The sequence below is a fragment of the Petaurus breviceps genome, unplaced genomic scaffold (genome assembly GCF_028583685.1).
Source record: "Petaurus breviceps papuanus isolate PSGF00001 unplaced genomic scaffold, PetGlider_PUasm1.0 186, whole genome shotgun sequence".
NCBI lineage: Eukaryota > Metazoa > Chordata > Mammalia > Diprotodontia > Petauridae > Petaurus > Petaurus breviceps.
The window spans coordinates 8,969,131-8,982,890 of NW_027185798.1; the positions used below are offsets into that span (position 1 = coordinate 8,969,131).

At 45.0% G+C, this 13,760-nt stretch overlaps 1 protein-coding gene across 1 annotated transcript in view; it reads left to right on the forward strand.

Moving 5' to 3' along the window:
* The window catches only part of LAT2 (linker for activation of T cells family member 2), a 42,719-nt gene that overhangs the window by 25,049 nt on the left and 3,910 nt on the right, over window positions 1-13,760 (forward strand). The window contains 6 exon segments of the mRNA XM_069089147.1: window positions 296-353; window positions 1,609-1,646; window positions 7,211-7,246; window positions 9,977-10,007; window positions 11,590-11,645; window positions 13,553-13,612. Of these exon segments, the coding sequence (XP_068945248.1) occupies window positions 296-353; window positions 1,609-1,646; window positions 7,211-7,246; window positions 9,977-10,007; window positions 11,590-11,645; window positions 13,553-13,612 (279 nt within the window).

Sequence of the window (13,760 nt, forward strand, 5' to 3'; positions counted from 1 at the left end):
CTGAGATATTCTGAGGGTCATGTAAGATGGGTGTGATGATCCAGTGACCTTCATAGTGTAGTCAGAAGAAATTTGATTTGTAAAGCCCAGAGTACAAATTATTATTCTGGGTGGATGCCTTTGTGGTTCTCAGGGCGGGTTGGTCTGAGAAGGACAAAACTCAGCAGAACAACATGGTTTAATGGGCAAGGGCTGCTATCCGGTCTTCTGAGAAGGACCTGGGCTGAGGTTGACAGGGGCTGCCCCATGACTCGCTAACTAACCTTGGCCTGTCTTGTTCCGTCCTTCCAAACAGTAGCAGGCATGGTCCCAGAGCAGGCTGACTATTCCACCGTTCAATGCCCTGAGACAAGGTAGGACAGAGGTAGCCTGTGGCTTCCTGTGCCTTTCATGTTGCTCTTAAAAAAAAATCCTGGCTTCCATGTTCACTCCTTAGAGCCTTCCTTGGTGCACCAGCTGGACGTGGCCTCTCCCTCCTCTGCCTAGAGTCCTTGGTATTAATTATAGTCAATGTGTGATTGTCTTCTCTGAAAGGAACATGAGATCAAAGGACCATAGATATAAAACTGGAATGAACCCCAAAGGCCATCTGGTCTAATCTGCTCACTGTACAGAGGGGGAAACTGAGGCCCATAAAAGTTAAGTGACATGCCCCAACTTATATAGGAATAAGCTGGAGAGGCAGGATTTGAACACAGGTCCTCTGACTCTAAATCTAAATGACATCATGGATGTATAGAACTTTGAATACTGGGGTGGCCAGGTAGCGCAGCGAGTAAGAGCACTGGCTCCAGTGTTGAGAAGACCTGGAGATCGAATCCTGGGCTCAGACACTTAGCACCCACCCAGAAACACTTGGCCATGTAACCTTGAGCAAGTTACTTAACCCCGATTGCTTAAAAAAAAAAAAAGAACTTTGAATACCTTGAAAAGCTATAGAAATGTCATTAGTTGTTATTATTAATAAATCAATTTATTTATTGCTAGTACTTCCCTTGCTAGACTGGATCTTCTTCAGTCCCACCCTACTAGCACCTAGAACAGTATTTTGCATTTAATAAGAGCTTACAAAATGTTTATTGACTGAATAATTAAGTGTCTCCATTCCATTAATGGTGTTTGTGAATGAATGAATGAATGAATTCAGGAATGAACGAATTGCCCCTGTGCCTCTTAGCCTATCCTTGACTCTGAATCATAGATCTCAGAGGCCATCTAGTCCAGCCCCTTCATGTTATGGGGAAGGAAACTGAGTCTCAGAGAGGCTTAGACTCACCCAAGGTCAGTCACCCAGTCAGTAAGTCGATCTTGTCCCTCTAAGAAAAGGCATGACTCAGTGAACAGGGTCCATCCCTCTGTGGGACATGCACCTGTTACCTTTGTACCCTGTGCTGTTACCTTTAAAAACATTCTCTTTGGTCAGTCTCAGTGTTCAAGCTGGTGTTCCTCTTCTGGAGCTAGCCCATGGTTCTTTGGACCCCTCCTCCATGTCCCATGGTGTCTGTCCAGATGTTGATGTCTCGTCATCAACCCCTCTGTCTGCCACTCAAAGCTGCCTCTTCAAAATCTTTGCTGCTGCAGCTGGGATGTCCTTGTCCTTGTTTGCAGGAAGGACAAATGGCTGTTCTCCATGACCAGCGCAGAAGGTAAGTGTATGACTTCTCTTCCCTCGAAGGCCGGCACCAAAGGACGGGCAGCCCCAGAGAATGGGCAGCCCAGGGTCATTCCCAGAGTGTGGGAGGCCCGGAGAGGCCAGAGGGGAGGAGCCTGTGTCGGGAATTCAGAGACTGGACCCCACCAAGAAGTAACTCCTGAGTAAAGACGGGGTTCAGAACCTACAGGTGTGACTGGGCAAATCCCTTACCCAGCCTGGGCCTCAGTTTCCTCATGTGTAAAATGAGAGAGTTGGATTAGACTCGAAGGTCCCTTCAATTCTGAATTTATGATCCCATAGACTAACCTTTAGTCTATGTATTTGGCACTAAGTAGTGCTTAATAAATTCTTATTGACTGACTACCCTCTCTGGGCCTCAGTTTTGCCATTTGTAAAATGAAAAGTTTGGATGAGATAGCATCTAAAGCTCCTTCCAATTCCCTGGGCCTCAGTTTCTCTTCCTTCCTTTCTTCCTTCATTCATTGTCCAAGGTCACACAGCTAGTGTCCGAAGCCCAGGGTGAACTCAGGTCCTCTTGCTTCCAGGGCCAGTGCTCTATCCACTGCACCACCTAGCTGCTCCCTCAGTTTCTTCATCTGTAAAATAAGAAGGTTGGCCTCTATGGTCCCTACCCGCTCTAAATCTTGGAATAATAACAATAATACTAGAGGGCAGACAGATGGATGGACAGACAGAGAGTCAGTTAGATAGGTAGGTAGAGCATTTATTAAACTCTACTATGCCAGGTGCCAGGCTTTTCCTTCCTGAAGTCCCCTTCCTCTTCTAGAACAAAGGACAAACAACAGTCTCCTTCCAAGAGCTGTACTAGGCAAATATAATATAAACACAAGTTTTCTAGATGGTCCCTGGTGCTTAGAGAACTTTTCTTCCAATGGAGAGGAGACAGTTTAGGAAGAAAGGGCAGCTGGAATGCTGGGTGGGGATCCGGATTGAGTTAGGAGATTAGGAATTAAGGAATTAAGACCTGGATCTGGGCTAGATAAAGTGAAAACTTATCTATTAGAACCCCAAGAGGTTCCAGGGAATGAAGTCTGTATTTTCAGTAAGGAGAAGGGGGGGATCAGGGCCTGAGAGCAGACAGGCATGGCTTGCAAGGGTCTGGGAAGTGTGAAAAATGGTTGGGAGTGAGGAAGACCTGCACTGGGGTCCTTCCTTAGGGTCTCACTAGCTGTGTGACTCTGGGCAAGTCACTTAACTTCTGTCTGCCTACAAAAAACCGGGGATACTAATAACACCCCCTACTTCCTCTGGCTGTGATACAAATCAAATCAAATGAGATCATGTAATATGAGATAAAGCACTTTGAAAACCTTAGAGCTTAATCCTTTTATCCCTGGAGAGCAGGAATCAATAGATGGATGTTTGAGCTGGGTTGAAGAAACCAAGGTTATTTAGACTAAAGAAGAGAAAATACACGAAAGGGAAGACAATGCCTGTGTTTGCGTATTTGAAGGAAATCTAGGGAATAGAGCCATTGGACTTTTTCCATTTGGCTCCAGGAAGAACAAGGTTTGATGTCTTGAAAATCTTCCTGTGAGAGCTGTATTAAAGGGGGTGAGAAGCTCCTCCTGGATGGTTGACCCCCTTGTGGAGGTCACTGAAGAGGGATTTCTTGTGCAGGGTGGACAAGCTGGCCTCTGAGATTCTGTGGGCTGGGACTTGATAGCAACCTGAGGTCTTGTTGAGTCCCAGCTAGGAGAAGTATGTCCTCCTCCTTCCAGGGAGGACCTGGTCCCTCCCATAGGGGATTTCATCACGGTGTTGCCTCCTCTCAAGAGACAGCTATGCTCAAATCATTCTACGTCTTCATCTACCAGATAGAAATTATTGTCATTTTTATTACATTGGCTTGGCCAACTTACAAGAAATGTTTATTTCTCCAATTATTTAGATCTGTTTTTATGTGAAGTATGTTTTATAATTGTGTTCACCTAGTACCTGTAAATGTGTTGGCAAGTAGATTCCCAAGTATTTTTTCTGTCTGTAGTTATTTTAAATGGAAATTCTCTATGTTTTCCTATTGGGTTTTGTCAGTAGTATATAGAAATGCTGATGATTTATGTGAATTTATTTTATTTCCAGCAACTTTGATGAGATAGTTCATGATTTCAGTTACATTTTTAGTTGACTATCTAGAGGTCTTTAAATAAACCAGCACATCACCTGCAAAAGGTGACAATTTTGTTTCCTCATTGATTATGATTATTCCTTCAATTTCTTATTCTTGTCTTATTGCTATAGCTAGCATTTCTAGCACAATATTAAATACCAAAGTGACCATAATGGGCATCCTTACTTCACCCCTCATCTTATTAGAAAGGCTGCTAGCTTATCTCCATTATGGATAATCAATGATGTTGGTTTTAGATAGACACTATCTGTCATTTTAAGGAAAGTTCTATTTATTCCTTTACTTTTTAGTTATTTTTTTTTTCTAAAACAGTATTGGGGGTCTTATATTTTGTCAAAAGCTTTTTCTCTATTTATTAAAGTCATTATATGATTTTTATTAGTTTTGTTATTAATATGGTAAATTCTGCTTATCGTTTTCCTAATATTTCAATATTGGCGCTGAATTCCTGCCTTGTCATAATGTGTGATCTTTGTGATATATTGCTGTAATCTCCTTGCTAGTCTTTAATATTTTTGCATCAATATATACTAGAACAATTGGTTTTATAGTTTTCTTTTTCTGTTTTGATTCTCCCTGGTTTGGGTATCAAAGTCATATTTGTGTCATAGAAGAAATTTGACAGGACACTTTCTTTATCTAGTTTTTCAGACTTCATATTTATGTAGTATTGGAGCGAATTATTCTTTAAATGTTTGGTAGAATTCACTAGTAAATCTATCTGTTCCTGGGTGTGGTTTGGTTTTTTGACCCACAGAGAGGCATTATGGTACAGTAGAAAGATCACTGAGTCAGGAGTTAGAGGGTCTGAGTTCAAATCTTGACTCTGCTACTTATTTCCTATCTGACTTTGGGCAAATCACTTTACACACCTCTCTCCTGACCTCAGTTTCCTCCTTTAAAAATGAGGGGGTTGGATTAGATAGCCTCTGACATCCCTTCCAGCTCTAGAGCTATAATATATAAAGACCTATGTGTGATTGATAGGCATCTACCCCTGCCCCCATCAAATTATCCCACTATGGCTTAGAACTGGAGACTTGGAAAGGGCCCTGGGGATTATATAGTCCTGTTACCTCTGAGGGCCAGGGAGGGGGCCATTCATCCAAGATCACAAGCTAGGTACTCAAAGAATATCAGAGATTAGAAACCAGCTCTCCTAGGAATTCACTGTTCTTTCTAACACATCATGCCTCTTAGTTCCTTTGACGTTCCTTGCCCTGCCCTCCTACAATGCAGACTTCCAGGGGCCAAAGGAATGGCTGGAATGAATGGTGGAATTTCAGGCTCAGTATCTGACCTAGGGAGGAGAGATCTGAGGGTGAGGGTGGGAGAGTTGGGAGGAAACAACTTTCTAAGAGCTTAAGTAGGTGACATATTGTGAATGAGGCAGGTCCTAGAGACAATACTTCCTCTTCTCTCTGTGACCCTGAAACCTTTCTAGATGGAGTGTCTGAAACTCTGACCTGGGTGGGATCCTGCAGTGGCCACAGTTAAAGTGGACATTGTATCTTCTGCCACAAGTAAGGGTGTGAAGGGAAGGGATTAGAAAAAACCAGACAGAGATGAGACAGGGCCCCCCAAGACTCCTGCTCACCAGCCCCAGCCTGGCTGCTCCCCTGAGCCTACTGGGGGGATGCAGGGTGAGAGAGAGAGAGAGAGAGAGGCACTCTCCCAAGATACTATTAATAGCAGACACTTATATAGTGCCTACTGTGTGCTAAGTTCCTTACAAATATTATCCCATTTAACTTCATGACAACCCTGGGAGGTAAGAGCTATTATGAGTGTCCCCATTTTACCGATGAGAAAACTGAAACAGATAGAGGGTATGTGATTTGGCCAGGCCGTCTGAGGTGGGATTTGAATTCAGGTCTTCCTGACTCCAGGCCCTGAGCTCTACTCCCTGTGTCACCTAGTTGCCTCAGACTGGACTGAGGATTCCTAAGAACCCCCACAAAGAAGTCGAAACTAGACCTACTCAGAGACCCCAGCTTGGTTAGGACAGTGGGTCTCCAAACTTTCCAGCCCAGAGACCAAGACCCCTCTTTGCCCAGCTTCTACTCCCAACTTTCTGCCCCTCTCCCAATCCCCCCTCAGGAAGGATAGTCTGCTGGGTCTTTTGTGGAAACATCTGTCCCTCATTAAAGGCCATGAATTGGTGATGAAGTTTTGCTGGTTCCACTGTGAATATCGACATGTGTCTCTTGCTCAAACTACCCGGCCTCCCACTCTTCTCACCAGACCTTGGATTTTGGAGTTGTTGGGTTTTTTTTTGCTGTTGTTTGTTTTGTTTTTTTTTGTTTTGTTTTTTGTTTTTTGTAAAACTGAAGCTTTGAAGACCCCAGCCTCTGACTTTCCTGTCCTTTTCCTCCCACTAGTGGCTAATTGCCCCCTTCCCCCAACTCTCCCTCCCACGCTTTTAAAAGTAGGGTTCCTGAACCTTTTCTGGAACCCTTGGGTCTACAGATGCCTTCCCAGAATGTTTTTAAAACTCCTCAAACAAAATACATAGGATTATAAAGGAAGCCAATTATATTGAAATACAGTTATCAAAATATGTTTTTAAAAAACAAGTTTGTGGACTCTTAGGTTAAGACTTCCTATTTTTAAGAGTTGTGGACATTCAGAATTAGGGCTATTTATGCCAACCTCTTAATTTTACAGATGAGGAAACCAAGGCACAGAGATGTTATGTGATCTGTCCAACACCACACAGCTAGTGCAATCAGAAGCAGGATTTGAACCCTGTCCCTCTGACTCTAAAGCTAGGGTTCTTCCTACTGTACTAGAAGTCTCCCAAGGTCATCTTGTCTAACTCCCCATCCCTCACATCAAACTCTGCTCTGCAAAAAGGTCTGATATCCACCCTTCTATAGACCTCAATGTGAGTGAGACTTTCTCTCTCAGGAGAGCTGGTATTCAAAGCATAAGTCCTTCCGCGTGATGAGAAAGCTCTGTGTCTGTCAGGGGGGTGGGTAGGCAACAGGAGGGAGGAGAGATTTGGGGAGGCAGGGAGATCCTTACCGGGTCCCTGAAAGCACAGAAAGGAAGCCGGGGCAGCTGAGCTCCAGGGCAGTGAAGGTAAGAGGAGGAGGACCCCAGCCTTTGGCCACTCTGAGACAGATGGGGTTCTGACTTGGCTGCCCCTCCATGTGTGGCTGAGGTTGGCCCTGCCTGGGGGTCTGGCTTGTTTTTCCCATAAATCATTCCCCTGAAGATGGTGGCCCTGCTGTTCCAGCTCAGGATGCATCGGCCAAGGTCCCCTGAGCAATCCCCCTTAGGAGACCAGGGCCTTATCATGGGTGCTCAGGGAGTCTGGAAGGCCCATCAAGGATAACAGTTCACAAGCCTGGGACCATAGAACATCAGACCCCATACCAATACCTTCTGGTTTCTTTCAGATCTTGACACCCCCAGGTATCAGAACCTCAGGAAAGGTAAGTCAACCTGCCAGAAAGTCTGCTCTGGGAAGGAAGCCCCTTCTGTTGTGGTCTAATATAAACAGCACTGTATTCAGAGTCAAGGGACTTGGATTCAAATCCTGACTGTGCCGATTACATGCTTCACCCTACTGGGCCTCAGGTTCCTCAACTGTAAAATGAATAGGTTGACCTAGCTCTAAATACAGGATCCTGTGATCTTTGGCCCCCTCCCATCCCGGACTCTTGATCTGCACCTTTCCAGATGAAGCAGCCATACCATGATGGACACATCACTTTATCACTTGCAACCTCCATTTCCTCATCTACAAAGTAGATACCTGCAGCACTTACAGCACTAGTTTGTTCTGAGGCCAATAGGAGCATAGACCTAGCTCCAGAAGAGGGTCTCAAGAGCCGTCTGGTCCAAACCCCTCATTTTGCAGATGAGGAAACCAAGGCCCTTAGACAGGAAGTGACTTATCCAAGGCCGCACAAGTAGCAAGTATCAGAGCTGGGACTGCTCCCTGGATCTCACATCCAAAGATGCAGACAACCTGAGAGTTCATCTTCTTCAACCTCCTTGTTTTCCAGATGAGAAACTGAGGCCCAGAGTTGAAGGGACTTGCCTGAGATCATGCACTATCTTCTTTTTAAAAAATTTTAATCATATTATGTTTCCAATTAATAAGCATCTGTTTTCTCTCTTTTCCCCTCCTTCATTGAACAACATCAAAGACAAATAAAATCCTCATAACAAATAGATTAGATCTATTAGATTGTAAGCTCCCTGAGGACAGGGACTTGACTTTGGCCCCTTTTTTGTAGCTCCAGCACTTAACACAGTGCCTGGCATATAGTAGGTATTTAATAAATGTTGATCAATTGAAAAAATATGTGTAGTTAATTTAAGTAAGTCCCATAGTTGGCCATGTCTGCATACGTAAGACCTTCACATGTAAGACCTTATCTTGTTAACCAGGTCCTTTAGTCTCCTCTGGTCAAATGAGTATCACACAGTTTAGTTATCCCACAGATCCTGAGGTCAGGAAGACCTAGGCTTAAATCCAGCTGCAGATACCTGCTAGCTCTGTGACCCTGGGCTTCAGTTTGCTAATCTTATTGTTAATGGGAAGCACACCAATGGGGGCTCATGAACTAGATTTAGAAGTAGCCACTCACAGGATATTCGAGGGCGTAAGGGAAGCAGCCACCCTCAGGGGTGATGGTCTAGCTGGCCTCTGAGGTCCCTCCAGCATTGATCTAGGATCTTGGATTGCCAGTTATTGGAGAGTAGAGACGTATTCCTCCAGCCCTTTCACCTCTCATAGGGAGACCAAGCTTGACTCCAGAGTCAGCGCATTTTTGAAACACTGTCCCCTGAGCTGCATGCCTTTAGGGATTAACAGGAGTTCATAGAGTCATAGAATGTTGGGACGGATTGGTTCAACTGAGGGCAGTAGGTCTGGCATTTTGGAGTGGAGACTAGCTTAGGATCAGGAATGAGCACGGCATGCTAGGACCTGGCTGACTGGAACAATGATGGGTTTATGAAGAGATGGAAAAGTCAGGTTTGGGGGTAAATTGAAGAGGGTCTTGAATACCAAGTAGGGAAATTTGAAAGTGTACTATAGTGGACTTGTAATCAGAAAGACCTAAGTTCAAATTCTCTCCCAGTCAGTCAATAAACATTAATTGAATGCCTACTATGGTGCCAGACACTGTATCACTGAGGAAAAAGAGAATCCCAGTCCTCAAAGAGCTCACAATCTAACGGTCTTAAGACACTTAATTGTCAGTGAGACTATGGACAAGTCCTCAACCTGTCTGGGCCTCAGTTTCCCCATCTATAAAATGGCAGAAGGAGGAGTTGGCTAGATTTCCTAGACCACAGACAGCCACTGAGTTTTGGGTTTTTTTGAGCAAAGGAATGATATGATTGAAAAGAAGGTTTACCAAGCTAAATGCTATATAATTACAATGTCTAAGGTTTCCTCTGAAAGAAAGGATAAGAAAATTCTCCTCTCCTTTCTTTGCAGAGGTGGGGGGCTATGGGTATGTAACGCTGCACAAATATACTGCCTGATTGCATCAGTGTAGTTTTATTGCATTGCAGCTGGGTGGTGGTAGACAGCTACCTGGAGTCAGCAAGACCCAAGTTCAAATCCAACCCCAGACACTCTGAACCTCAGTTCCCTCATATGTAAAATGTGGATAATAATACTAACACAACAATAATAATAATACCACCTAACTCTCAGTGTTATTGTGAGGATCAAATGAGATGTTTGTAAAGCAAACCTTAAAGCGATATATAATTGCTAGCTATTATTTTAAAACTCTTTGTTAATGCATGACTGACTGGGGAGGGGAGAGGGAAAGAGATATTTAGAAACAAGGTAGTGAAAAACTATTTTTTTAGTTTTTTAGTGAAAAACTATTTTATAGTCCCATTAGGGACAGGGACTAAGCCTATGATTTTGATGTTGCAAGGAATTCCCAGGTGAGGAAACGCCTCCTTTGGCTGGTGGGCACCCCCTCTGAAACTGTCTGAGGGAGTTGCTGAGACCCCTAAGAGACTCGCCCAAGGTCACGCAGCCAGTGGTAGAGGCAAAACTCAAACCCACTCTTCCTGGCTTTGTGACTGGCTTTCAGCCACTCCAGAAATAGAGGAAATCAATAAAGATTAGGAGGGGGAGTTTGGGGTAGATCAATGCTAATTTTCTAATCAAATCCTTGTCCTTGCAGGAAGTAGAAGAGAATCCGAACCAGCCTATGTGTAAGTTGATTTTTCCCTGTCAGGGTGCCTCCTTTATGTTGGCTTTCTTCCTCATAAAATACAGGGGTGGAATAATGGGGAGGGGGAGGGGTCAGAGGGTCCCTTCTCAAAGAAACAGGTGGGGAAGTCAATCTGATGGAAACAGCCCAGCTCTATACCCTCTGAATTAGGGAGTATTTATGTCACAGACTTCTGCCTGTCCTTTGGTTCCACCTGCCTTCCAAGATGTCAAAAGAGGCTGATCTAACTGGGGGTGGGGGTGGGGGAGGAATAAAACCGGTAGACAAGCAACGGCAGAGTATATTGACTTTCGGAGGGAGGAAGGAATTCCTGGCAGGTTGTGCCGTGGACTTGAGGACAGAGCCCAGGCTGGCCCCTGGGGAGCAAGGAGGCAATGGAAGTCCCTGCCTTGGGGAAGAACCTGGTTATAATCGGAGAGACACAGTCCTTGCCCTCAGGGAATCAATAGTCCAGAGGCTTTTTAACACCATTTTGGTGTTACTGGTCCCTTAGGAAATCTGGTGAAACCCACGGACTCCTCAGAATCCTGGTTGTAAATGCATAAAATAAAATCCAGAAGATGAAAACCAATAGTGAAACACAGATCTTTCTATCTATCCATCTATCTATCTATCTATCTATCTATCTATCTATCTATCTATCTATCTATCTACCCACCGATTCATCTATCTATCCATCCACCCATCCATCCATCCCTCTCTATTAATCTCTCTCTCTCTCTCTCTCTCTCTCTCTCCTTATTATGTGGTTGTTCTCTCCATTTATCTGTCTCTCTCTCTCTCTCTCCCCTCCCATCTATTGGAACAAAGAATAATTTTTAGAAAAAGGGGGAAAGGAAAAAAAAAAACTCAGCAAAACCAAGTGATGCATGGAAAAAAACCTGAGCCTGACAGTATCTGCAATGTTCCAGGCACGTGCACCGCCCTGCCCCCCATCACTCCACCCCTTGGGGTCAACCTTGTTTTTTATACCTTCACCACATTCACATTCATATTCTCCTCATTATTATGTGGTTGTTCTCTCCATTTACACGGGAGTCATTGTGTATGTTGACTCCCCTGGCTCTCCTTCCTTCATGGACTCCATCTCTCCATTCTTCTCTGTCTTCCTCTCTGTGCTCCCCTCTCTGACATCTGCCAGTTTTATAACCTAAACTGGGGAGGGGGTGGGGGAGCAGGAGGCTGTTGCCCAGGGTAGCTCACTGAGCCCATGTCCCCAAGTGGTAAACTAGCAGAGAACAGCCCTGTTTTCATGAACTATGGTTAGAAATTGAAAAAATAAAATGAAAGTTGCCCTTTGAGCTGATGGAAATTACTAACATCATATACACTGTGGGAGGGGTGAGGGCGTGGGAGGCAAGATAAACAACCTCAAAAAGCAACTGCATTTAAACAAAAACAACTCTGAGGGAGGAGGGGCCAAGGAGGTCCAGAAAGGCTGACCTTGACCTCCTGCCAGCCTCACACCTCAGCAGGAACGGACAGCTCCCAGGATAATCGCTCATGGAGGGCAGCATCTTTGACATGGGTCTCAGGGGTTTTACGTTTTCTTTCTCCTTCAGAGATCCTATTGCAACAGACTATTACAACTTTGGGCAGTTCCAGAGGCAGCCGAAAGGTAGGGAGGACTGCCGATGTGGGCATGAGCTAGGGAAGGAGGGGGGGAGGGGAATCACTGGATTATTAAGCACCTACTATATACTAGATTGCCAGGTTCTGGAGATGTGAGTACATAGAATAACTTCCTAGAAAAGAGCTTTTATCCTGAGGGAGACAATGAGTACATACAAAAATATATACAACATAAATATGACGGTAATAAATACAGCTATTTACAACACAGTTAAATACAAGGTCGGGAGAGATCAAGAGAGGCTTGGTGCAGAAGATGGTGTCTGAGCACCAGAGAAAAGGGTCTGAAGGTCCCTCCACTGATAATGAACAAGCAATTTCTGTTTCTGTAGTGCCTAAGTTTTACAAAGTACTTTTCTCATGGCTACTTCATAAGGTAGATAGTGCAACAAAGCAGCTTTTATTCATCACCTACTGTATACCAGACTCTGTACTAAGGGCTAGGATATAAAGAGAAAAGCAAATGAATCCCTGCCCTCAAGGGATTAAACTCTAATGCAGAGAGACTGCATTCCGGGTATGTGTATATTTGTGATTCTGTCTTTAAAGAAATATTCTGTGGTGAAAGCTTAAAAAAAGGAATATGGATTTGGTGGCTGTGAAAAGGAGGGACTGGAGATGGGGAGAGTCAGGAAGCAGGGAGCCTAAGGGGGAAGTTAACAAAATAGGCCAGGAGACAGAGGTGAGGGTCTGAAGCAGGGTGAAGGCTGTGTAAGGAGAGAGGTGGGGGAAGAGGGTGGATGCTTTGGAAATGACATCACAAGACTTGGCAAGAGATTAGAAATGGGAGTGAGGATGAGGAAGGAGTTGAGGGTGACTGGGAAGATGGTCTTGCCCTCGACAGAAATGGGCTACTCAGAGGAGGGATGGATGGTGGTGGTGGGAAATGAAATGAATTCGGGACAGCAAAGTGGCACCAGAGTTCAAATTTGACTTCAGATACCCACTAGCTGTGTGACCCTGGACAAGTCACTTAACCCTAATTATCTTCAAAATTTAAAAAAAATGTAATGAATTATATTTGGACACGTCCGTTGGTCATTCGGTGGAGATGCCTTGCAGGTGGCAGCCTCTCAAAAATACTTGCACATACCTATTGTGTCCTCCCTAGTTTTCCAGGCTAAGCACCCCCAGTTCCTTCCACTCATTCTTTTTTTTTTTTTAAGCAATTGGGGTTAAGTAACTTGCTCAAGGTTACACGGCCTGTTATTTCTGGGTGTGGTGCTGAGTATCTGAGCCGGGGATTCAATCTCCATGTCATCCCGACACTGGAGCCGGTGCTCTTACTCGCTGAGCCACCTGGCCGCCCATCACTCATTCTTTTATAACCTAGTTTTCCCGAGCCTCCCTGGTCTAGTCCTTTCCCTTCTGAGCATGCTTCAGTTTGGGGGTTTCTCTCTGCAGAGTTCTGCCCCCAGGACACTGTCTCCCACCTGTGGGCCTTTGCACTGGCTGGGTCCCATACCTGGAACACACACTTTCCTCACCTCTGCCTCTGGGAATCCGTGGTCTCCTTCAAGGCTCAGCTACACCTTCTGCAGGAAGCCTTCCTGATCTTGCCCCTCCTCTCCCTCCCCAAATTACCTAGTTTTCTCTTTGTGTATATTTAGGCTTTACCTATAGGTTACTTACCTCTCCTGATAGACTATAAAGTCCTGGAGGGTAGGGGGGATTTCATGACTATCTTTGTGTCCCTAGTGCCTAGTAGAGTGACACATCTAAGCAGGGTAGAGGACACAGAGAAACCAGAGGACTGTGGGGGGAATCAGGGAAGGCACCGGGAGGAGGTGGGCTTGGAGGAAGGGAAATGGAGCATGAGAGGAGAAGGCAGCAATGGCAGCCCTCTTCTGAGAGCTCCGATAGTCACTGTCTTTCCTCCTCCTTCTCTTGCAGAGGACGACGACGACACGATTTCCTATGAGAACATCTTGATCTGCAAACCTGTGGAGGAAGGTAAAGGCCAGAAGCCCCTGGCAAGGCTGCCCTAACCGTCTCCAAGGTCGGCTGGAAGGTTGTATCTGTGAGGTCGGCAGGGCAAGGGTGTCCCTCAGGGGCTCCTAGGGAGGTCTAGAGCCGGAAGGGACAGCAGAGGCCAGCTAGA